Source organism: Momordica charantia, assembly GCF_013281855.1.
Source record: "Momordica charantia cultivar OHB3-1 chromosome 6 unlocalized genomic scaffold, Mcharantia_2.0 BLBB01000006.1, whole genome shotgun sequence".
Taxonomy (NCBI): Eukaryota; Viridiplantae; Streptophyta; class Magnoliopsida; order Cucurbitales; family Cucurbitaceae; genus Momordica; species Momordica charantia.
Window position 1 is genome coordinate 3,563,196 of NW_028275164.1, and position 27,278 is coordinate 3,590,473.

Genomic DNA, 27,278 nt, shown 5'->3' on the forward strand with positions numbered 1-27,278 from the left:
ATAATTTTTTTTCGAAATTCATAATCTTGATATATACTATAATTAGTTAATCATAAATAACAATTTTTTTCAAAGGAAAAAATTATTTTTCTAAATTAGTAAAATTAATCTCCAAATCTATTTTATATTAGCAAAGTTACATATCTCGTTTGATCAGTATAACACGATATCTTCTTATTTAATTTCTGGATTTCCTAAATACAGATTTTTAAGAAAATGATCACGCGGGGATTAACACTGAGTAGCGGCACATGAATTGAATAATAATCCTGTATAACATAATGTAATATACCTTAGCAAAAAGAACAAAAAAAAAAAAGAATAATAATGTAATATAATATAGTGGAATGAAAAAGGGGAAAACGTGGAGGAGAGGGCGGTTGAGTTAACCATGGTTAAAATCGTGGTGTTAGGTGGGTTCGACCGGTCTGGTTTGGTAGGCCGTAGGCGTTGGTTTGGTCACGCGCTCCTTCACCCTCCCAATATAAACCCCTCCCTCCGCAAAATTAACGCCAGCGCAGCGCACGGCCACCACTTCCGACACCGACTTTCTCGCACCCGCATCCCATTGATACTTTTAATACTGCTGTTTACATTTTGCAGTTGCACCTCCTCAAATTATCAATCGGATTCCGGTGGTCTTTCTCCGTCTCCGCGCCACCGGATTCCAGTGAGATTTTTAGTCTCTGTGTTTCAGGTTCCAACATGCAATCGGAATCAAGTTCTATAAGGGTTTCTCCATTGGAGTTCATGTCGGCCATAATTAAGGGCAGGAAGGACCCGTCTAATTCTTCATTTGATTCGACCGGCGAGGTTGCCTCGGTTATCTTCGAGAATCGCGAGCTGGTTGCGATCTTAACCACCTCGATCGCGGTCATGATTGGTTGCTTCGTTGTTCTTGTGTGGCGGAGATCCAGCAATCGGAAAGTTACGGCCGTGGATCTGCCTAAGCCGTTGATTTCGAAGGAGCCGGAGCCCGAAGTTGAAGACGGCAAGAAGAAGGTTACGATCTTCTTCGGTACGCAGACAGGCACCGCCGAAGGATTTGCAAAGGTTTGCTAACGAAAAAACTTGAAGAAATTGAAATTTCCTTATGCTAATTCGTTTTTTTTTTTTTTTTTGTAAATAATTGCTGAATATTGCTCATGAATGACTTCGTATTTAGGCTCTATCTGATGAGGCGAAAGCACGGTACGAGAAGACAACATTTAGAGTTGTTGATTTGGTAAGCTTCTTTTTCTTATTTTGTGTTTTGAGTTGTGGTGATCTTTTGGTGCATTCTACTTTTTGTTGACGAACTATGATGCTGACATTTGGAGTTGGACCTTATTTCGTAGGATGATTATGCAGCCGACGATGAGGAGTACGAAGAGAAATTGAAGAAAGAGTCCCTCGCTATCTTCTTCTTGGCAACGTGAGTTTCAGCACACACAAGCTTTTCTGTTTATCTGGATCGCTTGTCTTGAGACCAAGATTTAAGTTTGTTTTCTAGCCTTTTAAAGTGGTTAATTGGTGAGGAATGCAGGTATGGCGATGGGGAGCCCACTGATAATGCCGCAAGATTCTATAAATGGTTCACAGAGGTAAATTTTTTATGGCATGTTTGATTTTTTGCGGATGACTATAATTGTTTATCTGATTTGAATATGCATGTTTATAGGGGAAAGAAGAGAGAGGGGAGTGGCTTCAGAACCTTCAGTATGCTATCTTTGGCCTTGGCAACCGACAATATGAGCATTTTAATAAGGTTTTGAAACTTCTTTCAATTTTCTAGACGTTGATTGTTGAATACTGTATTGGAATCTGGTTGAAATTAAAAGTTGTTAACAAGTTTAGGTTGATCTCTTTGGTTGTTGACAAACAGATTGCAAAGGTAGCAGATGAGCGGCTTGAGGCACAGGGTATATTCATGCCTTCTTTATTTTCATTTTCTAGGAGTCCATACCAAATGAATTCTTGAAAACATTTTAAAGCTCAAGGGCAGATTAATGTTTTGAAAGATAAATTTAACTTATCAAGTTTACCGATAAGATATTTTATTTTGTTTACAGGAGGCAAGCGCATTGTTAAAGTTGGTCTTGGAGATGACGATCAGTGCATCGAGGATGACTTCACTGCTTGGTACAGAGAAAGTGACTTGGTTAAAGTTACAGAAGTTTGCTAAATAAGATTGCCCCCTCATACTTCCATTATCTTCTCTGTTTTTAGGAGAGAATTGTTGTGGCCTGAGTTGGATCAGCTGCTTCGAGATGAGGATGATGCAACAACAGTGACCACACCTTACACAGCGGCTGTATTAGAATATCGAGTTGTATTCCATGATTCTGCAGATGTAGCTTCTGAGGACAAGAGCTGGATTAATGCAAATGGTCATGCAGTACATGATGCTCAACATCCATTCAGGTTGTGACAATTCGTTATATTGAATTTTAATTCGTAATTGGCACCACCTTGCCCCTCTCTGGAATTTTTTTTCCTAATTAAGTGAAAAAAAGTAGAATGAAATCTAACTAGTTGTTTTCTCCCTTGAAGATCTAATGTCGTTGTGAGGAAAGAGCTCCATACTTCTGCATCTGATCGCTCCTGTACTCATCTAGAGTTTGATATTTCCGGGTCTGCGCTCAAGTAAGTGGCCTTGACTGGTGTTTATGAGGTTCTTTGGGTATACTTCTTCACAACTCTTATTATTTACCGAAATCTTGTGGGGTAGGTTGCATAGATGAAATGTAGGAAAGACGAAATATGGAGTGCAATCAATTGATACCACAATTTATAGGCAATTAATAGATACTGCAATTTATTAGCATTACAATGCCTTAAACATCCGTTCTCTTTCTCAGATATGAAACAGGGGATCATGTTGGTGTTTACTGTGAAAATTTAACTGAGACTGTGGATGAGGCACTAAACTTATTGGGTTTGTCTCCTGAAACGTATTTTTCCATACATACTGATAATGAGGATGGGACTCCACTTGGTGGAAGCTCTTTACCACCTCCTTTCCCATCCTGCACCCTCAGAACAGCATTAACTCGATATGTAGATCTCTTGAATTCACCCAAGAAGGTTGGTGTCTTTTTTTGGAATTATTACTTCATGCTTCTCATTCATTGGGGAACATATCTGTTATTTGAGCTGACTAATGTAATCTTAATGTATGCATTTTCAGTCAGCATTGCTTGCATTAGCAGCGCATGCTTCAAATCCTGTGGAGGCTGACCGATTAAGATATCTTGCATCACCTGCCGGGAAGGTGGTGAATTTAACATGGATATATAGAATGATAGATTGGATGCTCTCGTACTTCTCAAATGTCACTCACTTGTTTGTTTGGTTGAAATTTTGTAGGATGAATATGCCCAGTCTGTGATTGGTAACCAGAAAAGCCTTCTTGAGGTCATGGCTGAATTTCCTTCTGCCAAGCCCCCACTTGGTGTCTTCTTTGCAGCTGTTGCACCACGCTTGCAGCCTCGATTCTACTCTATATCATCATCTCCAAGGTATTTACAGTTTCCCTACCTTCTTCTTTAGCATTTTTAATAATCTATTCTAAATTCTATAGATAAATTTGGCAAATCACCCAAGAGAATCTTGTCTGTGATTAGAATGAAGGCATTTCTAGTGCTATGTTTATTTTTCATTACATAGATGTAGGTGTGCATGGGTATAGAAGTTCTACTTGGTTTCAGTTGGTTAAAAATCAAATTTATAAAATTCTCTTTGGGTAAAGCACATTGTGAAGATTAGTCACAAGGAAGGGAATGTAAGTTTGGATTTTAGCGGGACTTTCATGGGAATAAAGTTTTGATAGCCGTACAGTGAGAGAAATGTGATGTTTGGTCGAAGGTTAAAATTTAGGAAAGAATATAATTTTTCATACCTTGTTCTTTACAAGACACGTTACTGTTGAGTTGTTGATATCTGTATTTTTTGCACTTAACAGGATGGCTTCATCTAGTATTCATGTTACTTGTGCTTTAGTCTATGACAAAATGCCAACAGGGCGTATTCATAAAGGAGTGTGCTCAACTTGGATGAAGGTATGCTTCATTTATTTCTTGCTTCCGTGTCCAAAGATGAATCTGATATAATGCACAAGAATCTATAAGAGTTACTCAAGATTATTGAAGAGCAATAACCCTGAATAATTGGTTTTTCTGAGCAACTTGAGATGGTTCTTGGTGAAGGATTCCTGTTAAAAACTTGAAACATCATGGATTATCTTTTCCTACAATTACTTGGTGGCTATCGGTTTTAATATACTAATAAGTGAAGGTTCTCCACTTAGAGAGAGGTTCTGGGGTGATTTCTGACCTTACTGGATCTATGATAACTATGTGCTTGAAGGAGCTTTATTATTGTCAAATTCATGTTTTATTCTGATCGTCTATGTTGTTCTTCAATTCTCTAATTGGTGCAGATAAAATTTAGTGCTTCAGCTCATAATGTAGGTCACTTCCGTTGGACTTTGGAAATTTATTTAATAATTTTTCCTCATTCTTCAGAATTCTGTGCCCATGGAGAAAAGCGATGAATGCAGTTGGGCTCAAATTTTCGTGAGGCAATCAAACTTCAAGCTTCCTGCAGATAGTAAAGTGCCGATTATCATGGTTGGTCCCGGAACTGGGTTGGCTCCTTTCAGAGGTTTCCTACAGGTACCTGCGAACTTGCTTTTGAGTCTCTTGGCTTACTTCTACATGACTTTTGTGATCCTAAATATTAATAAATTTGAACTTCTCAATTTTCAGGAAAGATTAGCTTTGAAAGAATCTGGAGTAGAATTGGGGCCTTCCATATTGTTCTTTGGATGCAGAAACCGTAGGATGGTATGCCAAGTTCTCAAATTCAAGTTTTTAGTCCGGCTGTCGAAGAAAATATTATTCATGGATTTTTTTACCTATTCATTTTGCATATTCTTTCTGAAGGATTACATATACGAGGACGAGCTGAACAACTTTATTGAAACTGGTGCTCTCTCCGAGTTGGTTATTGCCTTCTCACGGGAAGGGCCAACAAAGGATTACGTGCAACATAAGATGGCAGACAAGGTGAAAAGATTAACATATTCAAGGGTGTGACCTATGATTCTGAGTTCATAGAAGATATTAAAGCACCCTTTTTCTTATTCTGCAGGCTTCCGATATCTGGAATCTGATTTCACAAGGGGCTTACTTATACGTATGTGGTGATGCGAAGGGCATGGCTAGGGATGTCCACCGAACTCTCCATACTATTGTACAAGAACAGGTAGATTCATGAGTCCTTTATATGCATTCTGATTCTTTTAGTTAATACATATTTTCCATTTTCTTTTCACTCGAATCATTTAATTTCCATTCAATATTGATCTTATCATTCAACCTCCTCTCCTATCACAAACTTCATTATGACTCTTAGCGAATAGCTCAGCCATCCAACAGTTCCAAATTCGTTGTTTGGACCTAATATTGTTGTTGGTCTATACGCTAACTACAGTTGCTTGATATCGATTTCAGGGATCTCTTGACAGCTCGAAAGCCGAGAGTATGGTGAAGAATCTGCAGATGAGCGGAAGGTATCTGCGCGACGTCTGGTGATGAACTCCCTCCATGTGTTCTCCAAAAGCATATATCAGAATATTTAACGAAAATTAGATCTGGTTGAATGAATTATTGAGAAGGTGTTTGCAAATTGAGTCCCTTTGTCAAGCTGGTCTTCTTCTCACATGGCAGAGGTTTAATTATAATTATATCGTCTTCTTTTCAATCCCCTTCTCTCCCATTTTGGTCCACAGCTCGTATGTGTTATTCTTTTGTTCGTGTAATTTATAAAATACAGATATATTCATTAGTTAGAGCTCTCGTTTTTCTATTCTAGCGTTCTAAGATGAACCAACAAGATGGTTCAGAACTTCAAGTTCATGTATACTTGTCTGTAACATTAAACAGATGAAATAATTTAGACTTTTTTTTGTCCATAGTGCCTTGTGCTCTCTCTCCCCCTCCCTCTCAATTTCATACTTGGAAAATTTTAGTCCACGTTTGACAGTCGGTTGAAATGGCAATTGTCTCAGTCTACACTTCTGGAAAAAAGGTAATTTCGTTTTGCTAAGATTTCTGAATCAATGTAAAAATTGGAATGAAATAATAAATACTAATTAACTACTTACAATTTTAATGTTGGCAATGTAAACATATGGTAATCTAAACTTTTCTCCGGCGTGTCTTATATTGGTTTATAAAGATATTAGCAAGTATCAACAAATTGTTATGGTTAAATTTTGAGGAATGTATTAACATGTAGAACAGTTGAGCATGCTTTTACCTTTCTATCCAGTGGTCTCATGCCAAAAAACGACCAAACTCTGAAAGTGGAATTCTACCATTTTATATATAGCAAAAAAATTTTGTACACAATGCAAAAGCCAATCATTATCAGAGCCAGGTTTCGATCCTGGGACCTGTGGGTTATGGGCCCACCACGCTTCCGCTGCGCCACTCTGATTTATATCTATGAAGCAACAAGCATTATATTTATATTATATATCCATGGTTTCAAAAACAAGTGATTTTCTTTGAGTGTGGCTTGGCGAATTGTTGGCCATTGGTTTTGCAGCTGCAAACATGTGGGTTGTCTTTGATGGAGTGAGAGTGATAGAAAGCAACTCCTAACCTTTGCAATTGCAACCCATAAAAAAAACCAAAAAAAAAAAAAAGAAAAAAAGGTAAGTCCCACATCATCCTCCTTTCCCTTTCGCACAGCTAGTTGTCAAGGTAGATAATTTTTTTTACAGTGCCTTTTCAACAGTACATTAAAAAAACATTTACATTTCGTTTTTTTACTCCTCTCTCTCCTTACTCCCCCCTTTTTTAACTGTCTGTTCGTTTTTATCTTACCTTATCACTCAATAGCATTTGTTTTATTTTGACCATAATTAAGTTTAACGTCTTTAACAATAATTCAATGAAACATGGAAACACGATGGCAACAATGCGGCTTCAAAATTCAAATGACGAGAATTTTTAGAAAGAAAATTGTGGAATAGACATATTCCATGAGAGGGTAGTCATAAAGATGTATTTATTTTAATATATGAATTGAGTAGAATAAAAGAAAGCAATGAATATGAGATCGTTCCTTGATTTATTTAAGATATATATATATAACAGATTCAGTTTGGTCGATTTCGAAATATGATCGTCTCGTAGAGATCGACAGTTAACAAGATTGAAAGGGAGAAACTGCAGCATTAACAACATGGTTTCATTTACATTGGTAAAAATTGATAATCTAAGTTCATAATCTGGCAAAAAAAATGCCAAGCACACTAAATAACCTGGTAAGAACTAAGAACCTCTCTGTCACACTGAGGAATGAAATAATATTATGCATTAAACATTCCCATAAAATGATAAGTTTGTATATCAGCAGGCAGCGGCATGAATCAAAGGTGAGGCCTCAGCTTTCTGAATCTTCAAAAGGAGGCAGACCCCATTCTCTGGGGTTGAAATCCAAGAGGGAACTCAACACTTGGTCTGCATCTTTACGATAGGAATCATCCAACCTTGGATCTGGAACCATAATTACTCTCCTGCTTTCCGATGGCAAAACAAGTTTTCAGTGACAATAACAATAACCAAAATTATTACAGTTAAATTGCGTTTCGATATTTGTTTCATTTTTTTGTTCTTTGTACTTCTGTAAACATATTGATTTGGTCTCTGATATAAATTCTAAATAAAAGCCAACATGCCATTACATAGATGCTTATGTAAAGCTCTATGTGATTCTGTGTCAGCTTCTAGTTACAGTTTAGACTAAATTGTCACCTTTACGAAAATACAACTAAAATGAATATAGAGACAAATATTACGAGTAAAGAAGCACATGGCCTAAAATTATAATTTAATCAATCATAGAATATATTTGGTTTCCTAGTCTACCTATAATGAGGTCCAAAACTAATAAGGGCAAGAAACTGTATATTTGAGTTTAGACATTGAAATCATGAACAGGCAAATATTTGAGTTTTGGACTAGCTAGGGAACTCCATCGAAAATACAAAATATGCAAAGTCAAAAACATTGGCAAAATTATGAATTATGATATGCTGGTCAAAATCAAATCTTTCACAGCCAGACTTATATTGAAAAACTGTGGCTGAGGAGTGCCAGAGATTAAAATTTCAATCAATTGTAAAAGATAGATGTAGCAGAGGCTATTGATGCAAAGTTAATCAAATTGGGTGGCAAATTTACTGCTGTTGGTAGTTGAGACTCAACAATGGTAATAAAGGCAACACACCCTTCCATGTTGAATTGAAACACATTTGGTCAAAACACTAAAATGGTAAAGAGCTATAATACGTAAGAAATTTAAATTCCCAAACTTACATTCCCGCACTTTTAGCAGCAAGAACACCTGATGGAGCATCTTCAAACACAAGGGTTCTGCTGGGATCTACGGGAGCATCCTGTTTAAAAGATGTGGCATAGCCACCATCACATTGTAGCACAAAAAGGGGAAGCACTTATATGCAAATAAACGACAGAGTGAACCAAGATTTTAATTAAAAAGTTACAACTATACCTCAAATCTTTTAGCAGCTGCAAGAAATACATCCGGTGATGGCTTTCCCTTCTTAACCTCTGGATCATCACCAAGAACAATGTGATGCATCAACTTAAAAAGTTCACCATGTCTTTGTGTTTTTAATTCAAAATGACGTCTATGAGATCTGTTGAAAATTTTCAGATAAAATAATGGTAGATAAATTATTTATTTTATAGCGATACAAACACAATCATAAAAGAGATAAAAAAGAACTATGATTTTAATAAGAATGGCTGGAATTTACAATGAAAAACTAGGCCAAAGCTATGAGCTATCATATAGAATGCTATACATACCCAGTTGCCAAGCCGAATGGTACTCCTTTTGCATGAAGATGTTTGATCAACCGGCTAGCTCCTGCAATAAATAGGCAAAATGGAGTGTAACTAAAAGCAATTTATGACAATTAAAAAAACGTATTTAAACATCAACCACTAGCTATTGCATAGAAAGAGAACACAGACACTTCAGAACAGGTGAGCGAATCTGAGATAAAACTTTGAAGTTTGTCTGTCTCGTGGCACTGTAGGTTAATTGGTCCCTAGTCTCACCTAAAAAGTACAAGATGCTGTGCTGTATTAAACTTTTGATAGGGACTGGAGAGTGTTTACATGTTCGCAAAATTGACTAGATTTGCTGGTCCCCATGTGGATATCTCCAATCATTGTCTTTCTTTTTAAATATCGAACTCTCTACTCTTATAGTTTCATTTCTTTTCCTTAAAAACACTCAACTCAATCAAATGCCGTCCTTTCTTTCTTACTTCTCAGTTTTTTCCTTTTATGTATGAAACGTTGGGACGGTGGTTCGGTACCTCCATGTCAGCCTTTCACTACCAGGGGGCTTGTTGGAAGTAGAAGACAGCCAACATAATTGACATGCACTGAGTCGACATCTCTTAAGTGATTTCAATTAACTGTTCACCATGAAATTTTGCCTTCCAACAAAAGGTACTAGTGACCAGTATCTGTGTATCATTTTTCAAATGCAGGCAGAATTGATAGAATAATTTTGAATCCTTGTAAAGTTATCATTTTCGTTCACATTGTGGATGTTTGACTTGACATCTCTCTCAAAATTCACGTGAATGCAATGAAATATGACTTAATTACAGAAAATGATCATAAGCATCAAGCATTCTCATAAGTGGTAATACTAACCTGGCATAAGCTCACTATTCGGAAATAGACTTCGTAGCATGTCCTCTCTTTCCACAAGAAAGTCCTCCGCACTAAGGGAATCACTAATTCCACTCTCTTCAACAAAGACTCGAGCAGCTTCTATAGCTTTCATACCCATCATCTTTGCCTTAAGTGACCAATCAAAAGTTTTATTAAATCTTGCCAAAATGTTCTCTTGTACTTTAGTGTAAAACACCTCAGTATCTGCAGTAGAAGAATTACATATTAGTTCATGAAAATTTTAACAGATATTATCTTTAGATCCAAAATCTCCCAACTGCTGAATAGTAGATTGTACTGAAAACAAGTACACGCTATAGCCAACCAAAGATTCAGGCACAGTCAATGCAATGGTGACCTAATCTCATACTTTAGCTTGTACAAAGCAGGATATATATTTTAGAAACCAGCGCGAATCAAGCAACAGTAAGTTGCTTACAAGCAGCAGTGAACAATATGCAATAATAATAATGATAAAAAGAGCAGCAGATCCGGGGGATAAATCCGGAAATTGGAGAATTGATAGGAAAGCAAATGACAACATAACAATGAGGAAGGAGAAAGGGAAGGAATATGAAAAGCGAATTTACCCAATAAGAGGCCGTCCATATCGAAGATAACATGAGTGATGGATCCTCTGGAAGGAGCGTCGGAGGAAAGATCCGCCATTGGAACAGTAGTTGCAGAGCGATTTGGGAACTTCAGCGGAGAAGAACGGACAATTTTGGATTTGGGATAGCGTATAAAGTTTTGAAGAATTCTATTCGGAGAGGTGCTCTGAAAAGACAGCATCATCGAACACGAACAAAACAGAATTAAGTAATCATAAGTAATTTATTTATTTTCTAAACTTTTAATTAAAATATTGTTATTTGGATGATCTGGAATTGATGGAAGAGTCGGTGACAAATAACGTAAAATCGGTGTCCTAAAAATACAATTTTATTAAAGAGACGGCGGATTTCGTATCAAGATTGGAAATTAATGGTTCTCAGAAAAAAAAAAAGGAAATTAATATTTAAAAAAAGAAGATTGGAAACCAATGTTTGGAATATTTGAAGCACATATCAAATAATTCCATATATCATCGTTATCTCTTAATAAATCATACCATATTGATTTTGTTTAGATTATTAATTGATTATGATTTACTAAAAAAAACTGTGCAAAATAAGTGCTACCAATAGAGTTTTTGCCTTAATTTACTTGGGTACATTTAAGGTAAAAGAAATGATGCATCGTTTTCAATATCCAATGTTAATAATGTAAATAAAAAATGAGGATAAATATAATTTTTTCTTCCTTCAAAAACCCCGATGGTCTCGCTTTTAATATTATCCCATAAACATTTTCAAAACAAAATATATATACATGGGAAATCCTTAGGAATGGTTACTTGGTTTGGGTTGACATTAGACTAGGCCCAATTACTGTATTATGGCCCAAAATACGCGGCAAAGGCTCGACGGCCCAAACTTTTGGTTGGGCCCAAATGGACAGCATGGGAGTGCCTTGATGGAAGCTGCTAAACTGAAATTGAGAGAATTTTTAATTCATTAAATTTGAGAAGCAAACTTAGCATGTATCTTGCACTTAAAACGTTTTAGTTTTAAATGACTGTTTGAAATCCAATCTAAATTAGCTAAAAGATATAGCTTGTACGTGTTGACATTTTATATATTAGTTATCTAATTTTGCTTTAAAAATTAGATGTTTAAGCAAAGAAATCGTACAAAAATAGCATTTCTGAAACTCTGGTTTTATAAAAAGCGTAAATATTATTTTCGAGAAGCTAAATTATTAATAAAAAGCCAACAAAATAATGTCAGAAATTAGATTAATAAACTTTTTTTGGGCTTAAAAAGAAAAAAAAAGAGAACATTATTGGGGGACACATGTAAACTACAAGGAAAGAAAACTTGATTGTTACAAAAGCCACTCTTATTTATTCTCAGAAAAAGGATGGATGTTGTTATTATTTTACTGTTCTTGTAATCAATGGGTTGAATATCTACTCCAAAATAGTAATAGTAGTAGTAATAATAATAATAATAATAATAATAAAATGTTAGAATCTCACCGGTCAACAACTTTTAGTTTGACTATTTCTTTGCCATCATTGTCTCTTTAATATTCTCAATTTCATTTTTAATCTTATAAATTTTCAAATCAATCATTCCGTTAAAAAATGGTTGAGTCCAACATTTATATATATATGGACTAATCTTTTAATTATCAATCGGTGAGTCCAAAAATATCACAAACTTAGAGAGCATAAGATCATGAATATATTATTCGACTCAATTTTTTTCCTTTTTTTAAACAAATTTTAACAAATGGCGCGATTGAAAATAAAATATTAAGAACTAAGTTGAGAATTAGAGTACAAAGATACTTGTCAGTCAATTTTATTGAATTTCCAAAGAGCAATTAAGTATTTTTAATGATTATATAATTCTTAAAATACAATTCCATGGGAAGAATTAGAATGCTGTAATTATTATAGTCCTCAAAAGTCCATATATTTTTCATTTATGGTAAAGAGCTATGTGTCCAAAACGTAGAAAAATATCAACACAGTAAAAAATTCTTAGAATATGGAAAATTGTAATTAAATGCTGTGACAAGGTCAAATAATACCACCTAAAGACCTACAATTTTTATTTTCTTTTTGAGTTGAAGATTTGGTTCCCAAAATTCTTCACATTGCATTTATGTAAGGTGTCTGATTTGGTCTCCCCAAGCACCATTTTTCCTTCCATCTTTCTGGAAGAACTCTCTCTCTCTCTCTCTCTCTCTCTCTCTCCCTTCTCTTCTCTCTCTTGTTGAAGCTATCGATTCTCAAGACTACATTTTATTGGCTCAAATGACAAGTTTGGACAAAACAAAACTTCAGTTTTTGGCAACATCGGGTTCGATTCTCACTTTTTTTGTTCTTTCCTTTTTTTTTTTTTTTTTCTCTTCTTCTTCTTCTTCTTCTTTTTTAATATAAATATTTGACTAATTTTCAATATAATAAAGGATTTGTTTGTATGTTGCCTCCATTTTATTAATTTAATTAATAATATTGAAATGCTTTAGGAGTGTTGTTCTTAATTTTTCTTGTTTCCAACGAGATTTGTAAAGACAGATAAAGTGATGAATTTGTTGGTGAAAATTTATCATTTCTTTTACGAAGAGTGTAGGTGTAAATTTTTTTTTCTCTTCACCTTTAAATTTCAAAATATTTATTTAAACGTTAGAATAATATTTAGGTGTTGACTAAAAGACATACAATTTTCTTAAAAAAATACACATTCAAAAGTGTTTCGAAAAGTGTCAATAGTTGCGTAAAACTGAAGCACATCGTGTTTGCTCACTTCAGAGTCTTCATCTTTAGATAACAGAAGAAAGGTTTTCATTCCTTAGGTCACAAAACTACGACAAAAGTTACACTTTTGTGCCACGCCATGTAAGGTGACGGTTGAGTAAAGTATCTCCTACCGACCATCAATTATATTTTTTACTATATGGAGAGAGGATATTCAATCCCCTAAAATCTACCATAGTACATTTGTGCAAGCTAATCTATTTGGCTCTAATATGTGCTCAAATATACATATGAATTTTGCCTAACAAACAGTGAGAACTAAAATCACTATTTTTCTTAAGCTTAGAAATTAAATGAAAATTTTTGGAAGTTAATGGACCAAAGTAAAAAAAAAAAAAAGTTAAGAAATTAAGACCTCTTATCTATTTTTAGAAATTTACATGAGATAACATATATTTTTTAAGAAAATACTTGGATTCTTACTAGTAAGGACCGTCTCCATATCTATTACTACTGTATGTTTGACAACTCATTAATTTTTTTATTTCTTTAAACCTTCAATAGTGATTGAGATAGGTTGTTATCGAAAATGATCCAAATATTTTCCTCTTTTTTTTATACACCTAAATAAAATCAAAGTACTTTCCTATTTTTTATTTATACACCAAAATAAAATCTATCGTAAAAGATGAGGAGATCATGTATCGTATATATTTGAAATTAATGATGGAAAATACGAGATGATATTTGGCTCCCAAAATCCAAACATTAAAGGCAGCATTGTTTTCATCTCTCTCTCTCTCTTTCTATATATCATTTTCGCCGTCTCAATTTGTAAAATTCCACCAAACAGACCCTTCTTCCTTATCTTGCAATCCACAAGAATGTTCATGGAGATGGACGACACCAACGAATCCAATCCTCTGACCTTGAATCACACAGGAGAAGACGAAGAACACGAATCGCTCTCCCTTTCCGATCTTCCACTCGATAACGACAAATCCGACGACCACACTTTCGACGGCTTCCGCAAGAATCCGCGAAGATCCTCATCCGAGCCTCTCGATCTCTTCGAATTCTTCACCACCGGACTCAGAAGCTCTGAGATATCTCCGGCCGAGGATTTGATCTTCTGCGGCAGATTGCTTCCTCTCAACGATCAGACTCCGCTTACGCGCGCCACGGAGAAGAATTTCAAAAAGGAAGAGAGCCGAAAGCAGGCTGCCTTTCGAAAACGGTCCGAGTCGTTGTCCGGATTACAGAGCTCTGTTTCTCGATCGAACAGTTCAAAAATCAACCTCAAGCGGAGCAGTAAATCGCTCGATTACCGGAAACTCTACCGCCAAGGGAATCCGATTTTCTCGCCCACGGCGGAAGGCGATCGTAATTATCCGATGAAGAGCGCCGTGAGACCTGATGCGCTGAACAAAAAGGCGTCGTCGAAGCCGCGGTGGTACTTGATGATGTTTGGAATGGTGAAATTTCCGGCGGAGATGGAGCTCAGCGACATTAAGAGCAGACAAGTCCGCCGCAGTTCGTCGGCGCTTTTCCCGGCGCACGAGGATAAAGGTAAGTTTCCGTGCAATCGGAGCTCCGGCGAGGCGGCCTGGAGACTCCTCCGGGCGCTAAGCTGCAAGAACCACTCTAGCGTAGATGTAACGGCGTCGTTAACTGCCTAAGTTATGTGTCACGTGCATCGCACATGACTGGCGGTTGCTTTCCGTACCGTGTTAACATCGCGAGTGCGAGAAGGTCAGTTTGGGAATTTTAAATTAAAATGAAAATATCATTATGCTTTACGTAGAGGGGGTGGTTGTGTACAGTGGCGGAGCATGGCTGATAATGGTGGTGCGGTCTCTTGAATTTCTTTTTTTTTTTTTTTTTTTGAACGAATGGTTTGGTTGGTTGGCGATAATGAGAATCACGGGAATCCCGACTATGACATATGGAATCACATTTACATTTATTAGAATTTTTTGTGCTCATAATTTTTAAGCTTTTTAATCGATATCTTTTTTTTCCTAGAAGTTTGGTTTTCCCTAGTAAATGCACTTCACCTTGAAAACGATCCAACAGGAAGTGATTGATGGCTTCCCTATTTATTATTCGTTTAATTTAGGTAATATGGATTATGGAGGCTTTTTAACTTTAAAATATGGGATTTTCATGTTATCATCGTTGCACTGTGGCATGCCTGTTGGTGGATGGTCTTCAATCTTCATGGATACTAATTTCAATTCTATTATTGAAATATTTAACCATCTGACACTTGAGCTATAATGCCTCAAATTGAGGATTCAGACAAACCACTGTCTTTATCTAAACCACATGCATATGTTTTATTAGTATATATAGTAATCATCAATTCTTCTTATAGTACTGATTCATCACATGAACTTCCCTTCTTACACAAATATTAAGTTCGATAAATCACGTCTTTACGTCGAAGTTAGGATAACATATAATTCTTTTCTCTCTACACTATTCACAACTTTTCACATGAATAGGTGTTGTCCAGACACATTTCCTAGATAATAATCTTGGCACATTTGTAAAAAGGACAAATATTAGTTAAAACTAAAAACAGAGAAATTCAAGAGCAAATTACGTCAATTTAATTACTTGTTTGATTCTTAATGTAAACAAAGCAAATTCAGCCCAGTAGTATACACTTATTGGATAAAGAATGTGATGTTGCATTGTATGACATTTGATGCTTTAATGACGTATCTCCTTTTCAAAAAGAAAGAAAAAAAACTCTCTTCAACACAATTTACCAGATGCAAGTAGTATTGAGCAAGCCTCCTCCATTATAATGGTTTTCAAAGCTGTTCATTTCGATTTTGTCAAAAAAGTGGCCTTTGGCAACTTATTATAAGTTGGCAAAAGATACATGATTACAGGCCAACTTATTTCCTCCACGCCGATGTTAATGTCAACTCGACAATATCATAGGTCCATCCACGGCCTTCTGTGAAGTCCAATAATTCCCTATAATACATTATATGAATTCTGAAATAAAATTGTATTGAAGCGTATGTAGGAAATTATGGTCCTCACTCTTCAAAAAATCATTTCTTCTAATATTATGATGTCCATAAAATAATGGCTTCAGGCTGATGGAAAGGAGAGTCGTTTAGATAGCCTACTCTATATGCAATTATGCAGTCACTCAACATTACATATCTAGGGAATGTGCTTTTGGATGGTCAGTTTCTAATATAAATACAAGCCAATATAAGTGAACTATGGGTCAAACAAAAAAAAAAGAATTGAATTCTGGTCAAAACTTGCTTTCCCTGCAGTAAAATAGATTTCAATTCATGTTACATGTTATTATCATGAAGAGGAAGAATTAGGCTATCTAGCAATAAGGAAGCCACAAAGAATAAGATAGAGAATACAAATACCTCCGAAATATACCAGAAATAATGCAAAGATTATATCATAGTTAAACAAAATATAAATCTACTGAATGATATGCAAACAATTTCATTATGCCCCATCTGGCTAGTTACATCACATTTCAAGCAATGGGAAGAATATTGCAGAATATCATCATCAAGAGAATGATTTTCTTTTCCCGATCGTAGTTTTAGTAACTTATGTTTTCAAGTTCTCCACATATACTCAAAACAAGAATGTGGTTAACATCTTCTGAACTATTCTTCATTTACGATTGTCAGTGGGTTTTAATTCTTATATATAAGTACGTCGCATTAAATTCAAATATTATCTGGGCCAGTTTATGCGCACCTCGACTAATCTCACGAGACAACCGCCTGACTATACTGGTGCTGGGAAACACATAGAAATTACTAATTCCTAAGGTAAGTGGCCATCATGGGTTTGAACTCATTCCTTCTTAATTAACCCTGACCCCACTTTGATATAATTAGTCACCCATAATGGTTAAGTTACACTAATAAATTAACGAGAGAGAAGAAAAAGAATTAGTCAAGAGAACCAAGAACTCACTTAACCACGTAAAAGCTATTTCAATTTTGACTAATGAAAAATGGCAAAACTATAAGACTACAATCAACCAATGCACAACAGGAAAGTTTAGACACGCAATGATGCAACTACTAGCAGCAGCTTAGACTTGATAAATAGAGAGTTTTTTACCCTTCCCATATTTGACTTGATCCCTCTTTTGCTTGTTATCTTTCCTCACGTTTTCTATCATAATCATGAGACTAAATAGTTGGAAGTCGAAGATGGAGCACTAGGCAAAAACTGAGGCACTAACAAGAATTGTACCAGACATTCAACCTAGAATCCAAGAAAAAGTAAATCACTCAAGGTCTTGCACCCTTAAAATTTGCTGAGCTTGACAAGATGAAAGTAATAGAGGTGACAGTTCTATACAACTGAAAATGATAATAGGCCAAATGGAAGACTGCAACATAGATTTAAAGTGCGGTAATAGAATTTTTCTTTACACAAGAATAAAACTGAGAAAGTACAGAAGAGAACTCCATGACCTCTGTGGATTAAACCACAGTTTTCATTAATTATTACTCAGTTGGTCAACTTTAGGCTTCGGCTTAAGGTACATATTAGGAAATCATCTCCGGACATTTCCCATTCATATCTCTTTAATCCCTCTTTTGGACGGAGGGTTAAAAGATGGTGCATGAGCGAAGTAAGATCATTTTTTTTTGCATCCCATCGACAATATTCTTTGGTTTTGGTACAGAGTATTTTGTCTCAAAAAATAAATTGTGCATAAGGAAGAATAACAGTTGTTAGGACCATAGAACCACAAAAAAGTGTCAAGAGACAATTAAAAAAGTACAATCTTTTAAGTGTCAACCTGGGGAACTAAAGATCAAGGTTAATATTTAACATATACTTGCAAAAGCATAAGGTAATATTCAGAACCTTAATCAATTGGATAACAAAAGACATTCACGAACTGCTAGGAAAAAGATCGTTGAAAGAAGTACTGACATTTCAACAGCATCTCTACCGTTTGCATGAAGCTCCTAGCTTCCTACATACGTTTCTAGTGATGGTAAAGCATAGTTCATTGGTGAATCCCAAAGGCTTCAGTAATATACAATCATATTATACCAGGAAAAACAAAATCATATGTTCATAAATGAAATCAATGTAAATATGATGGACAACTTTCACGAACCCAAATCTAAATTACAAGCTAAACCGGTACAAAACCTAAAACACATGCCTCACTGAAAATACGAGGAAAGAAAAACAAAACCATCTGTAAGAGCAAATACCTTTAAAGGCTTCAGTTGCACATATAGACTCCAGTCTCAAATTTGTGATCTGTCTCGTAGAAGTCCGTCTTACCCTCAGTAGCCGGCCGTAAACAAATCCCAGATAGTGATCTATAACTTTGAACTGAAAATTTCACATAACCTACCACTTCAAGTTCTTCTCCTTCATCTTCCTCGCCCCTATCCACAGGCATCCTTGCCCTCAATCGAACAGGAGAGCCCTTCAAAGGAATCTCAGGGATATGCCATTTTATTTGTTTCTCGGACCTATTCAATACAGCTTTTGGAGACACCTTTAACAATGTAGGATCAACCGGCAGTTTCAAAGTAAAAGTTACATCTTTCAAAGGTGATGGCAAATCAGGGTTCACAGCGTACTGAATCATTGCAGAAAGTAAAGTCCCACTATGACGTTGAAGGAGACGAACTCTCAAAGGCAATGGGGTTAATCTAGGTAGCAAACTATACTTGATAATTGGTATGGGTTCATTTGAAGGCGCTGTTCGCACATGAAACATTCCATTTCCAAGACTACTAACACGAGAACCCTGCATGACAAATCGTTTAACCGGAGCTGTATCCTCGACGCGAAATGAAAACTCTGTTTCTTTGTCATCAGAAGTTTTAGGTGGCAAAGTTTTCAAATATACAACCCCCGTCAATCCTACTCTTGCCAACAGCGATTCTCTGAACTCTGCACTAATCTGTTCGGTGATATACATTTCGGGACCCTTCATTTCAGTTTTAGTCACCAAGTTCTCAAGTGGCGTTCCTGTACCGCTAGCAGCAGCAGCAGCAGCTGCTTTCGTTCCATCAGCCTGTCCGGTCTGTAAGAGTTCCAACCCACCAAGGCCTTCAGATTTTTTAACCTTGTCAGGACCCACGAACTCAGATGGATCCAATCCTCCACCCCAAGCGTCACTGAAGCCCTCAAAAGTTTCTTCCATGGTAGCTTGATCAGTACTGAACTGTATTCCACCATAGTCTCCTTCGAATCCCTCCACACCAATATGTGTTGATTGGGTGGCTTCCGCTGGTGGCAATGTTGGCACCTCAAGACCTGCCAACACCATAGTCAAATCCGTAGCAGAAGGGTCCTTATTCTTCTTGAACCCACTCACAAGCTCTTCAGGCTTGTTAATCATGTCACTTGCCGCAAACGGATCCTGCTCTGTGGCGGGCTCCTCAGTCTTCTGCTGCTGCTGATCCTGTTGCTCATTCACACTCTGAGTGGTGACAGGCGCAAGACTTGTTGCTACTTCATCCCCAGCTTCAAGAGTCTCCGCAGGTAACTCAAACCGCGCACTTGAAAATGCCTCCACATTGGCTTGATGCTCAATCGAGTGAACCTCCATGGTGTTCCAACTATCAGCCCCACGAATCTTATTTTCCGTATCGAGAGCCGAATGAACCATTTTCGCGAGACCATCTCCGTGCATCGAAGCCAGCATTGCCGCGAGCCGGATACTGCTGACACCCCTTAGAACAATATCCAACGCCATGTAAATCTCAGCGTATTTCCGGCTAAGCTTCTCCGGCGTGACATCAACGCCACGACAGGCCGCGACAATGACGCTGACGGCTTGGTTTACAATATTGATACACTCAAAGACATTAATAGAGTTATCTTGATCGGCGGTGGTGATGCCGAGGACATAGATGCCATTGACGAGGCGATAGACAACTCGGTAGCGGCTCTCTACACCGACGATAACCTGGCCATTAGAGGCGGCCAAAGGATCATCACCAAGGGAGGCAATAGAGTCGGCGAGCGAGGAATCATCGCCAAGGGCGGTCGAGGCATGGTGTGTCTGGTGCTTGGTGGCAGCGAAGGCTAATCGCGTCTGCCGGAAGGCGGATAGGGCTACTAACGCTCGCGGGGGAGGGAACCATTCGCGAGTTTGAAGAAGGATATCAGATCCATTAGCAGGTTGCAGAGCAAGGGCTAAACAGGACATGATGGAACGATGGATCCAGATCCGATTGCAGAAGAGAAGATCAAAATAATAATCTCTGGTTCTAGGGTTTTGGGGTCTAATTTATGAACAGAAATAAAATTGAGGACATACTTTGATGGTCTTCCAATTGCGGTCTCTTCAGGCTTGTTGAATCTTGTGTTCGCCGGCGAGAGAGAAGGGGAGATCGCAGTTGGTCCCGAGCTCGGCCAGGACTCGGTAATTGAAACTCAGAGTCCGGAGCGAGCGGGTGAAACTGAAACAACGGGTTTCAATTTGGGCTTCTGAACTCATCGTTCAAACGGAGCCCAGAACTATGCGTCATTTTGAGCTGGGCTACATATCTACATAATTCTGCAGCATTTATATCACTTTTTTATAAATTTAAAAATAAGTAAAAAAAATTTAATTTAACTCCGCCACATTCTTGTTTCAAGTTTTTAACCATATTTTATCTTTATATAAATCACGGCAGATCAACTCTCCGGCTAATAACTAAAATATTGTCAATCTGAATCTAATTTAACTAGTTAAGTCATTATATCTCTGTCCAAAAAATATCATAGGTTCGAATCTCCAGTATTAAAAAAATGATCATGGCATTTATATATTTCTTAATCTCAAAAGTTTGATCCTCCCCACTATATTTATTGTTCTTTTTAAAGATTATAAATGGTTTGCAAATTAAAAGTTAGTTTTAAAGATTATAAATCAAAAAAATGAAACAAACCCTTCGTTGTACTTCAAAATTATTAAATACAAAATAAAAGAGTGTGATCAATTAACTTAAAGCATTAATTAAAAAATGTTACTTTTGATTCTAGTACTTTCATAACCTGTAACAATTTAATCACTCCATTTTTAAATTGATAATTTAGTACATAGAGCTTTAAAAATCATCTGACACGGTTATATTTAAAGAGACCGTTTTAATATGAAATTGTAAATCTTCGATTCCTCAAATAATCCCTTGATGGACCCAATACAGACGCAATGCTACTAGAGATTCTTCTGCAGCTTATGTCTTAGAGACTACAGATGCATACACAGTGTGACGCTACGAAATATCTAATAGTTACATCCTAATTCTTGTTGCCTGTTTACTTCTTGATAGCAACAAAAATATAATTGGTCTGCTTCAATCCTCTGGAAACACCTTCATTTCTCCAGAGCTTTGAGATTTCAATCTGTGTTGTAACTGAACTGCTGCACATAAAAGGAAAACCAAGTTCAGGATGTCTCCAACTCAGAAACTTTAAGAGTGGACCAGAAGCATATTAAGAACCGATATTTAACATCACCATGGGAAGGTTATCAGACAGTAACAACAACCACGCAGTTTCTTTCTGAAAGAAAACATGAGCATGCATGAAAAAGGCTTCCGCATCACGTTCAATTCTCGCTAGCAGCATTTCTTTCTAGTTTTGTATACTCTTTCTGTTTGCATAACATTTATGATCTGAAGGTCATAGGTTTAGGCATCAAACGTTGTAAAGTCAAGTAGCTGGCATCCTCTCTAGTTAGAAGAGATGTGCTCAAGTTGTAGTAAACATTAAGAAATGGAGTTACTGTGAAGTCACCTGTCGGAATTTCCCTCCCCGAAGAAGGAAGAGAAAAATAACTCAATAGATCTTCTGGTAATAAGTTCTCACACTCTAGCCAACTAAACTAATGGAATTACTAGCCCAACCTCCCAAACAAACAATAGAAATAGGACAAGATAAAGGCCTGGTTTAGGACGGTCCCATGTCATTAGTCCAGCAGGTAGTGTACTTTCAAAGTGGTATTAAAAGGTATTGGCATTGCTTTTTAACAAATTTAGAGGATTAGAAGTCTCAGATCAAATATTTCTGATTCAAACTTTCCTGCTTGGGGAAAATGAGAAAAGGAAGATAATAGTTAAAACTTACAGATTTCCAGAAAGGACAGAATATTATTAGTCTTGCAAGACAAGAGACATTGATTTCTGATTGGAAGCAACAAGAAAAAGTTGACGGGAAAGCTTTCTGAAAAAAATTCATTCTTACGACATTTTGCTAGCAAATACCACTAACATTTTTTAGTGGTGGACCCTAAAATCCTTCCCAATGAGATTAAAATAAAACCGTATCTTTTTTTCCCCTTCTGATCCTATGATCGAAGTTCAAATTTGTAATAGACTAATAGTTATTCACTTGGTAATTAATCATCCCAAGAATTGACGGCCCCATTAAAACTTCTAGGCAAATCCTCTAGTGGTGGCAATGCAATGTCCTATACCAACTCAGAGTTTTTGTGTCCGTTTGAAATTCAAATAATGAGACAAATATTTAAACAGAATGAGGTACCTGCTAAATTGGAGATGTATCATACAGGACTGTCAAGTTGAATAAAGTACAAAAGGCACTGCACAAGGAAAGAAAAGGCAAATAAGAAAAAGATACCATAATAGAGAACAAAGATTTGCTCAAGGTCATCTTAATTTTTCATATTATGTTATTCAGATGAGTATATAAAATTTGATTGGCTCTGTCTATAGAGTTTAAAAGGTAAATAGGAGACCCATAAAACTTTCAACTCACCTGAAACAGAAAAGAAGAAAAAAATTATATAAAAATTTGATTGGCTCTGTCACCCACTTAGGCAAGTCCAAGGTGAGTTCATTTGAATTTTCCTTAAGAGTGTCTTACTAGTTGGAGATGAAGTCAAATGGCTAGAAAAATTGCAAGGCTAACTAACCCCTGATGGAACTGTCCTCTAATCTTTCAAGTAATTCCTTAAAACTTTCTCAAACTGCATAAAGTTAAGATTGAAAGTTCGACATAAACCATCCACAATGAACTCTACTGATTCCCAAATATAAGTGAATTATCCTACAGGAACTGAATAGAAATGTTCTACCATGATATCAAAATTTATTGCACTACAAATGGTCTGAAATTCGTTTGGGTTACATTAACAGGATCTATATGAAATCCTGAAACATTTGATGTAGGGGAATTTGACTACCACATCTGAACCAAGGAAAAAAGTAATCTATTAAGGCATCATGATTTTCTGAGTACAACGAGAGAACTCCACACATCCTGATCCCTCGCAAAGTTTATCTCACAGAAATTATGCAAGTTAAAAGTCTATATGCATATTAATAGTATCCTTTCATCATCCTCATTATGTCAGTTTGACTCCTTGACTTGCAAAATGCAGGCTTTAGCTTATCAGGAACTTACCCAAAAAGAAAATACTTAACATCAGAGCAAGTGTAAGTTGAACTGAGCAACCACGCGGCATGTTCCTCGAACTCTGCAATTGTCTGCGAACCAAAAACCTAGCAAAGAGCTAGCAAAACCAAAACATGAAATATCTATTAGAAAATTTCCAATCACAGTCACATTCAAACAAAATGCACGGGTGGTATTCTCAACTAAACTTGAAGAACAAAGGGAGTGTTTACTTTTCATGCTTGTTGAAAGTTCAATATTGCTTTTCCAAAAACAAGAAAACCCAACCTGATTGCGTACATGACCAGCAACCTTTGCTGGAAGAAACTCCCGGCCTAATTGCCTCCAAAGGATGGTTCTGGATCCTTTTTCTTTAGGTGTGGCCTCAACAGTTGGCATTGGGTTTCTCTGTTCATCCTCATCAGGAATAACAATGGTCAAAGTATTAAAGTTTGGTGAACTCCACACTCTCCTAGCATTGATCGTCCTATCTGTATGGTTTACAACATCATCCCTTGCAAGTGAAATTGCATTATCCTCAAGTTCCACGACAAACTGTGCATTTGGAATTTCTTCAACTTTACTGGCAGTGTCTAGGCTGCTTTGGTTACTGCTTGCTTCTTGCCTTTCACTATGAGTCTCATGAATAGATTTTTCAAAAGAAGGCACAGGTTCCAAATTTTCATTTTTTTGACCTCGATTAGTAGGGGTTGTCCCAGACAGAAATGCAGCTAAATCATCACATTCTTCCTCATCAAGATTTACCCATTTAAGTGGTTGCTTGCCCTCCTCAACAAAATATTCACGTAATGATGCCTCAACAGAGAATATCTGGTTTTCAATGGCATCAATGAATTGTCTATGTCTTTGCAGCTTAGTATCATCACCATGATGTCCATAGCTCAACCGCACGGCCTTCTCAAACTCTTCCAACTAAACTTGCACCCACAGTTGACATGTATAAGTATCAACGCAAAGGGAGTCCAAAGACAATGTAATTGAAGGATAAAACCAGAGTTTGTGTCATTTAATAGGAGTGTCATACTCATACGTAATATAGAAATTAAGAAACAAAAAATGCTGAATATGAGAGCAGATAAACCTAAGAAAAATAATTATGTGTCATAGTTGTCAACAAACAAGGTTGGAATGTCTGAAACACTCTACATTAACAACAAGACTACTTTGGATTAAAAATGAAGTAATCGAGTAGAGAATATTAATCACCTGCCATTTGGCTGTTCCCAAAGCAGTTCGTAACTCCCTGGTGAATTCATCCAGATTATCTATCATTACCCTTGCTCTTCTCTCTCTTAACCATGTCCTATATGTGGATTCCAATCTGACGTTTAGGTAGAAGAAACGTGAGAGATTCAAAACCATCAGATTTAGATCTTATTGAAAATAATATGTACTCAACGTTATTATGATATAATATATCTAACAAAGCGATATACGGAGAAAAGGACAACCAGTATTAGACTCAACTTATTGACAAGAGAGTTAAAGGGGACGTGGCAAAATAAAATATAAAATCAAAAGCACAAATAGAGATGAAGTTATTGCTACTAATTAGAGGCCCAAAAAAACTGCAACCAGAAATGAGGATTACAAAAAAGAACCCCTTGTAATCAAAAGTAAAGCATAGTTCACGGATATTAAAAAAAATAATAAAAAAAAAAGAAAGGCATAGTTAAATTGAATTAAGAGCCCAAAAGAAGCGCTCAAATGTACAAAATCCAAAATATTATCACGCTACTTTACCGAGCCCTACATGTGTTCTCCTATCCCTTTCCAGCCCAACAAACCACGGTATGGCAAAGAAGTTGATCTGCTAAGGAACATGGCCTTTCCCTCGAAAATGAGGAACCGGGACAGGTTCCTCTGTCATTTCCCAGACACCTCAATCGCTGAACTACTGACAAACTCAAACTCTACCATTAAAGATTCTAACTCTCAATGAAAAGGGCAAACCACAAAACAAGATTCAGATTCTCTACCCGGCACCTGTAAAACGCACCAATTCTAGCCTAAAACACAAGAGGCTCTTAGCAAAACTTCAATGGTGTTAATCCTTTCCAGAGACGCTAGCCAAGCAAAAAATGTGATCGCTTATTCCTTTGTAGAAATGCACATAATTTCATCTGCTAACGACATCAAATCAAATATGACAGTACCAAGATGTAACACATTATGGGAAACAGCTCGAACCAGTCTGCAAAGTATCCAATTGCTTAACCATCCTCCCATCCAATGTTTTGAGCTGATGAAATATCATATTCAAATTATCAAATTTTCCAAAATCATTTAAACTATTTTACGTCTTTCCCCTTTCCACTTCCCGTATTCTCTCTCAACCTCCTAATGAACAACGACACCAAGGTATAACCATAAATCAATAAAATCAACACGAAAACAATTCACAGAAAAAGAAAAATACACAAGTACGAGGACACGTTTAGAAGAATTATAAGAATAAAAGCCAGGAAACCAAAGCAAGTTATGGGAACGCGTAGTTTAAAAGTCAAGACCATTAATAAATCTGCGACATCGTCGAAAGGGAAACCCAATTTCCGGAATCAATTATCATATCCACGTGATAGAAGCAAAGCAACAAAATGATAATTCAATTTCACGCACTCTAGAGCAAATCGCAGAAAGGAAAATTAAATAGATTAAAAAACAGACGAAATAGTTCGTGCTCAAAACACCAAAACCCGCGATTCAATACGGAACTTACATGTCGGCTGATTCTTGCACCTCCTCGGCGGCGGAAAAGAAAGCATCCTTCTGCCACAAATCAAAACTCCGTGCAACCAACATCTCAAAGCGCTGTACCAATCACTCAAAAATAGACGACGATCCAATAGCACGACAAGATCGTAGCTCTTTTGAAATTTCCAGTGGATGCAATAATCGCAGTGCTCGAACGGATTAAGATAGAAAAGAAAAGAAGAGGCAGAATCGTGTTCTTCACTCTCTTTCTCTCTCCTCTGCTAGCAGAGAATTGAGAGAGAGAGAGAGAGAGAGAGAGACGTAAAAGCGATTCCCTTCCCCTTTCACCTTCCCTTCCCCTTTCCTTCCACCATATTTGCAGAAGTTGCAAGTTTACATCCGCTGCATTCTGTCACACCGCTATTCCATGACGTGGAAGCTTCCAATTGGTCAAAGATTTACTGATCTTCTGGTGACCGTTCGATCGACTCGGCACGATAAGTCCAACCCATCTGTAAAAAAAAAAGGCCATCAAAAATGGCGTCGGTTGGCGGATATGAAAGACGACAAGAAAGAGTATGCTGCCCTATCCGTTCGGGCAGTTTCCGGTCATCTCTATCTCATTGACCGACGCATCTAAAATAAGCTGGGCCCACTAACCATCTATATTATATTATTATTAATTATCATTATCACTGTCGGATTAATAAAATAGTGAGATTTTCTTTTATTGTGTGACTAATATATGTCGTGGGTTTGGTAATGAGTCAGCCACATAATTATTTATTTATTTAATTTCCCTGCAATTTGGTCGGAAGAAAAAAGTTCGATAAAGAGGAAGCAAGCACTGAAGAATTAAAATTTTAAAAAGGAGAATGACAAGAGAAGCCAGGACTGACTCATAAAATATTTAAATCATGAATATCATTAATATATATTATATGGAGTTGAAAATAATATTTGTGAGAAAAGGCAGAGGTTACAATTTTGTTTTGTTTTGTTCTGTTTTGTTTTTTATTTTCTTTTATGTTCTCTCAACGTCAATCTCTTTTTCTCCAAGCATCTCATGCCTTCTAAAT

At 36.6% G+C, this 27,278-nt stretch overlaps 5 protein-coding genes and 1 non-coding gene across 15 annotated transcripts; 2 read left to right on the forward strand and 4 right to left on the reverse strand.

The window, feature by feature from the left end:
* Positions 1 to 498: 498 nt before the first annotated feature.
* Positions 499 to 5,956, forward strand: LOC111007383 (NADPH--cytochrome P450 reductase 1). Its single transcript, XM_088125461.1, has 18 exons — positions 499 to 1,053; positions 1,166 to 1,225; positions 1,338 to 1,414; positions 1,526 to 1,583; positions 1,661 to 1,747; positions 1,865 to 1,901; positions 2,052 to 2,121; positions 2,209 to 2,403; positions 2,533 to 2,625; positions 2,841 to 3,066; positions 3,170 to 3,253; positions 3,349 to 3,500; positions 3,944 to 4,040; positions 4,506 to 4,655; positions 4,749 to 4,826; positions 4,926 to 5,048; positions 5,134 to 5,247; positions 5,496 to 5,956. Exons 1-18 carry the CDS (start codon positions 706 to 708, stop codon positions 5,574 to 5,576), a joined length of 2,130 nt encoding a protein of 709 aa, XP_087981587.1. The 5' UTR covers positions 499 to 705; the 3' UTR covers positions 5,577 to 5,956.
* Positions 5,957 to 6,411: 455 nt separating this feature from the next.
* TRNAM-CAU (transfer RNA methionine (anticodon CAU)) lies at positions 6,412 to 6,483 on the reverse strand. The gene has a single exon. It is a non-coding gene; the product is annotated as a tRNA-Met (tRNA).
* Positions 6,484 to 7,206: 723 nt separating this feature from the next.
* Positions 7,207 to 10,589, reverse strand: GS1 (Haloacid dehalogenase-like hydrolase (HAD) superfamily protein). The gene is made up of 6 exons (XM_022279889.2): positions 10,364 to 10,589; positions 9,753 to 9,977; positions 8,889 to 8,949; positions 8,569 to 8,716; positions 8,373 to 8,452; positions 7,207 to 7,570 (listed from the first exon to the last, which is right to left on the reverse strand). The coding sequence occupies exons 1-6, from the start codon at positions 10,566 to 10,568 to the stop codon at positions 7,438 to 7,440; spliced, it is 852 nt and encodes a 283-aa protein (XP_022135581.1). The 5' UTR covers positions 10,569 to 10,589; the 3' UTR covers positions 7,207 to 7,437.
* Positions 10,590 to 13,809: 3,220 nt separating this feature from the next.
* Positions 13,810 to 15,027, forward strand: LOC111007302 (uncharacterized). The gene has a single exon (XM_022279615.2). The coding sequence runs from the start codon at positions 13,824 to 13,826 to the stop codon at positions 14,760 to 14,762; it is 939 nt and encodes a 312-aa protein (XP_022135307.2). The 5' UTR covers positions 13,810 to 13,823; the 3' UTR covers positions 14,763 to 15,027.
* Positions 15,028 to 15,675: 648 nt separating this feature from the next.
* Positions 15,676 to 20,600, reverse strand: LOC111007131 (muniscin carboxy-terminal mu-like domain protein). Of its 4 annotated transcripts, none has more exons than XM_022279347.2 (2): positions 18,330 to 20,600; positions 15,676 to 16,074 (listed from the first exon to the last, which is right to left on the reverse strand). In XM_022279347.2, exon 1 carries the CDS (start codon positions 20,285 to 20,287, stop codon positions 18,341 to 18,343), a length of 1,947 nt encoding a protein of 648 aa, XP_022135039.1. In that variant the 5' UTR covers positions 20,288 to 20,600; the 3' UTR covers positions 15,676 to 16,074; positions 18,330 to 18,340. The 4 variants fall into 4 exon arrangements, with proteins under 4 accessions (XP_022135039.1, XP_022135041.1, XP_022135040.1 ...); XM_022279349.2 differs by lacking the exon at positions 15,676 to 16,074 and adding an exon at positions 16,124 to 16,382; XM_022279348.2 differs by lacking the exon at positions 15,676 to 16,074 and adding an exon at positions 17,051 to 17,358.
* A 611-nt stretch (positions 20,601 to 21,211) lies between these two features.
* On the reverse strand, positions 21,212 to 26,564 carry LOC111007027 (uncharacterized). 7 transcript variants are annotated; one of them, XR_015791693.1, is made up of 7 exons: positions 26,225 to 26,563; positions 24,712 to 24,826; positions 23,773 to 24,417; positions 23,494 to 23,602; positions 22,612 to 22,669; positions 21,586 to 21,630; positions 21,212 to 21,487 (listed from the first exon to the last, which is right to left on the reverse strand). XR_015791693.1 is itself a non-coding variant. In XM_088125642.1 (6 exons), exons 1-5 carry the CDS (start codon positions 26,305 to 26,307, stop codon positions 22,644 to 22,646), a joined length of 960 nt encoding a protein of 319 aa, XP_087981768.1. In that variant the 5' UTR covers positions 26,308 to 26,564; the 3' UTR covers positions 21,212 to 21,490; positions 22,612 to 22,643. The 7 variants fall into 7 exon arrangements, 3 of the variants coding, with proteins under 3 accessions (XP_087981768.1, XP_022134870.1, XP_022134869.1); XR_015791692.1 differs by having other exon boundaries at positions 21,212 to 21,490; XR_002600942.2 differs by having other exon boundaries at positions 21,586 to 21,743.
* Between the last annotated feature and the right edge of the window lie 714 nt (positions 26,565 to 27,278).

Excerpts from the sequence above, each read along its gene's own strand:
- GS1 (XM_022279889.2), bottom strand. The coding sequence starts at position 10,568 with ATGATGCTGTCTTTTCAGAGCACCTCTCCGAATAGAATTCTTCAAAAC. Across the intron at positions 8,717-8,888 it reads CCATTCGGCTTGGCAACTGG|ATCTCATAGACGTCATTTTG; the intron begins GTATGTATAGCA and ends AATTTTCAACAG. Across the intron at positions 8,453-8,568 it reads CAGCTGCTAAAAGATTTGAG|GATGCTCCCGTAGATCCCAG; the intron begins GTATAGTTGTAA and ends TCTTTTAAACAG.
- LOC111007302 (XM_022279615.2), top strand. The coding sequence starts at position 13,824 with ATGATATTTGGCTCCCAAAATCCAAACATTAAAGGCAGCATTGTTTTC.
- LOC111007131 (XM_022279347.2), bottom strand. The coding sequence starts at position 20,287 with ATGTCCTGTTTAGCCCTTGCTCTGCAACCTGCTAATGGATCTGATATC.
- LOC111007383 (XM_088125461.1), top strand. The coding sequence starts at position 706 with ATGCAATCGGAATCAAGTTCTATAAGGGTTTCTCCATTGGAGTTCATG. Across the intron at positions 3,254-3,348 it reads TTGCATCACCTGCCGGGAAG|GATGAATATGCCCAGTCTGT; the intron begins GTGGTGAATTTA and ends GAAATTTTGTAG. Across the intron at positions 3,501-3,943 it reads TCTATATCATCATCTCCAAG|GATGGCTTCATCTAGTATTC; the intron begins GTATTTACAGTT and ends TGCACTTAACAG.
- LOC111007027 (XM_022279178.2), bottom strand. The coding sequence starts at position 26,307 with ATGTTGGTTGCACGGAGTTTTGATTTGTGGCAGAAGGATGCTTTCTTT. Across the intron at positions 24,827-26,224 it reads GTGCAAGAATCAGCCGACAT|ATTGGAATCCACATATAGGA; the intron begins GTAAGTTCCGTA and ends CCTAAACGTCAG. Across the intron at positions 24,418-24,711 it reads TGGGAACAGCCAAATGGCAG|TTGGAAGAGTTTGAGAAGGC; the intron begins GTGATTAATATT and ends GTGCAAGTTTAG.